We start from the raw sequence: 3,130 nt of genomic DNA, 5'->3' as shown, positions 1-3,130 counted from the left end.
ATATTGAAATATTACTTGTCTATATAACAATTAAAAGCTTTTTGACGTCATAAATAAATACCGTAAATTTAACGCGCCAAAAAGTTACCTCTTCCAAATAAATTGGTCTTTTGCATACGAGCGCGGTACTTTCCCGAACGAGCGTACTAATTAAGACTCGAATCAAACGTTAAGAGAATAATTACAGCATGAGATCATTCACATATGTTTATTTGTCGTTTTCTTATCACGGGGATTTCTCTCTGCAACTCAAACATTGCTCAAATTTACCTGTAAGTGACTTAACGATAAATGTCAAAAGTTTTTTTTTTATTTTGTCACTGTCAAATATATTATGTTGTTTTACTTGGCTTAAATAATAATAAAAAAATCTGTATTCGAAAAAAAAAAAAACATTACGTGTCATACTAATATGCATGAAATTAAAAAATAAATTAATCATATAAACAAAAAGTAATTTCAAATTTTTATTCTAACATGAAATGTGTATTCGTCTTATGGCAATTGATTGTTGGTATAAATAAAGCATCACCACTTCCAACGCAACTAAGAGTCAACTCTACGGTCAAGAGGTCATCGGGGAATTAAAACGACCAGCGCTTGCATATAAATATGTCTTGCAATATTTGTCCTATTATCAGTCATAACATATCCAACAAACAGTTACAAATTTTGTGGGAGAAAAGAAAATTTCTTAAAAATGTATTCACTAAAAGTATTAGTAATTGCTGCCATAATGATAGGAGCAAGCAGTAGGAGTGTTCCTAAACAAAGAATAGGATCTTATGTACTTGAAGAAGATGATCACATGTTAGTATACGCTTTAGAAGATGATTCATCTGAAGCAGTAAATACTAGAGAAGATGTACAACCACAAAGAGTTAGAAGACAAGCACATGGAAGTATAAACACAAACCCAGATGGAAGTTCAAATGTAGCTGCAAAGATACCAATAGCTCGAGGTGACAGTAATGTGTTGAGTGCTATCGGTTCAGTCAATGCAGCAAACGGCAAGGGTGGTTTCAGCTCAGCTGGAGGTGGTTTGGCTTGGGACAATATGTAAGTACACTCTTGATCTATGGGTAGTTAACAAATTAAAGAACATAACTCAAAAAATGTAGGCAGTCGGATCATAACACACTTATTTTCCATCTAAAACTCAGAAATTCTTTATTAGTACGTCAATAGGCCTTGTTACAAAGTAGCAAGGAATCAAAATAGTTCCTAGGAATCGAATCTAAAAGGCTTTTATCTAAAAGTGAACTAATACAAAACGATAATATTTTGTTACAGTAAGGGCCACGGAGCAACATTAACGGCGAGCCGCATACCCGGCGTTGCTGACCAGCTGACCGCAGCCGGTAAAACCAATCTGTTCCACGATGACCACCACGATATCACTGCCAGTGCTTTCGCTACAAGAACTTTCCCTGATAAACCCAACTTTCCCACATTTGACACTTATGGTGGTAAAGTTGGATACACATTCAAGTGAGTTATTTAGAATTCGTATCGAAGAATCCAATCAATCATTGAAAATTAACAACAGCCCCCATAGTGAAGTTTCATCTACAGTTCAGAAAACTTTTCTTCTCTCTATCTACTATTCTTCTAGTTCTAGTAATGGATAATCATATTTATATACCTTGTTTTGGATCTGTTTGAATCCATAGTAAAGCATTCTTGAACCCCCTAAAATGTTTTTTGATAGTTACTTATGGCAAACAATTATTCCAGTGATAAAATCGGAGCGTCCCTTGGCGCGGCGCACACGGACCTTTTCAAGAAGACCGACTACTCGGCGATGGGCAACCTGAACCTATTTAAGGACCGCACCTCCTCGCTGGACCTGAACGCTGGCTGGAGCAAATCCGTCTCCCCCTACATACCCAACAGCAGATGGGAACCCAGTGGTGGTCTTTCTTTCACCAGATTTTTTTAAGATCTCCAACTTAGGATTTATTTAATTATTATTTTAAAAATAAAGTAATAAACATTTAAAATACTATATTTATACCTTTCATTAATAACCTATACCTTTGCTGTATAAATTTCGATCAATACAATATGGGTATGATTTTTTTAATATACTCGTAAATAGTCTAGAAATTGCCCGCGACTTCACTTGGGGGTCTAGCCTCCCAAGAGTGAAAGAATTTGTTTGCCCCCAAATATATTATATCTTAATTAAATAAATAAGACTATAATTAAATAAAATAATTAAGATCATTTAACAATATACATACGCAAAGTTTACCTCTTGCCAGTCGAGTAAAGTGTTACAAATACGTCATGGTATCTCAGAAATTCCTTCTTATATAAATAAGAAATGGATAGTAATAAATAAAGCGGCCCATTCGATTGCCTGCCTGAAGAGTTTCCAAGTAATGAAACTGAATAATGCATGGCCATAAACGTAACCTGGGGCCTTGGAGCCGCTCACATTCTGTATACCAACGCCATTTATAAACATATACTGACTGACTGACTACTGTAGTGTAATAATGTTGTCTTCACGCAACTTTGCCCGAATACGCAGGACAGCTTAGACGTACTCATAATTTGTAGTCACTGTTGCAAATTACAGCTTTTTATTCGTTCTTAAATGCGCCTGTTGAATTTCCTAACAGTTAATTTTATTTATTTTCTTAGTTCGACTCGTCACCACCGCTAATAACCGCAACTGCTCGAAATTACATACTTTTATGAATTGAAGAATTAAATTAAACAAGAGTCAGAAGCCGAACGCTTAGGCCGATCTTGCCTTTCTGTCGCTTGTTCCGCGCTCTCACACTCGGCTTAGACGGAACGTGACAATGAGTTATGATTTTTTTCATACATTTCTAAGATGCTATCATTTAAAAAAAACAAATGTACTTCAGAGAAAATACAGAACTCTAAGAAAGACACACAATTTAAAATTGCTTTAAAAAATACGTCCTTTCGTCACGTGTCATATTCAAGAAACACTTATATAACATTAAATACCCCGAGGTAACTGGAGTGGGATCCTAAATCACGTTTGTATCGTAAATAAACAAGCAAGGCTGCCCGTAAATTTCACTCCAAACTCTAAAATTCGTACCCTCTAGAGACTAAACTGATACGTTCTTAGAAGCCGATTTACTAA

General features: G+C 35.5%; 1 protein-coding gene across 1 annotated transcript; it reads left to right on the top strand.

Moving 5' to 3' along the window:
• The first annotated feature begins 631 nt into the window (after positions 1 to 631).
• On the top strand, positions 632 to 1,953 carry LOC106711128 (attacin-like). Its single transcript, XM_014503360.2, has 3 exons — positions 632 to 1,059; positions 1,294 to 1,491; positions 1,738 to 1,953. Exons 1-3 carry the CDS (start codon positions 701 to 703, stop codon positions 1,940 to 1,942), a joined length of 762 nt encoding a protein of 253 aa, XP_014358846.2. The 5' UTR covers positions 632 to 700; the 3' UTR covers positions 1,943 to 1,953.
• Positions 1,954 to 3,130: the final 1,177 nt, after the last annotated feature.

The sequence above is a fragment of the Papilio machaon genome, chromosome 25 (assembly GCF_912999745.1).
Source record: "Papilio machaon chromosome 25, ilPapMach1.1, whole genome shotgun sequence".
In the NCBI taxonomy this organism is placed as follows: Eukaryota; Metazoa; Arthropoda; class Insecta; order Lepidoptera; family Papilionidae; genus Papilio; species Papilio machaon.
The sequence above is the reverse complement of the archived record's forward strand: the minus strand, read 5'-3'. Positions and strand labels throughout refer to the sequence as shown.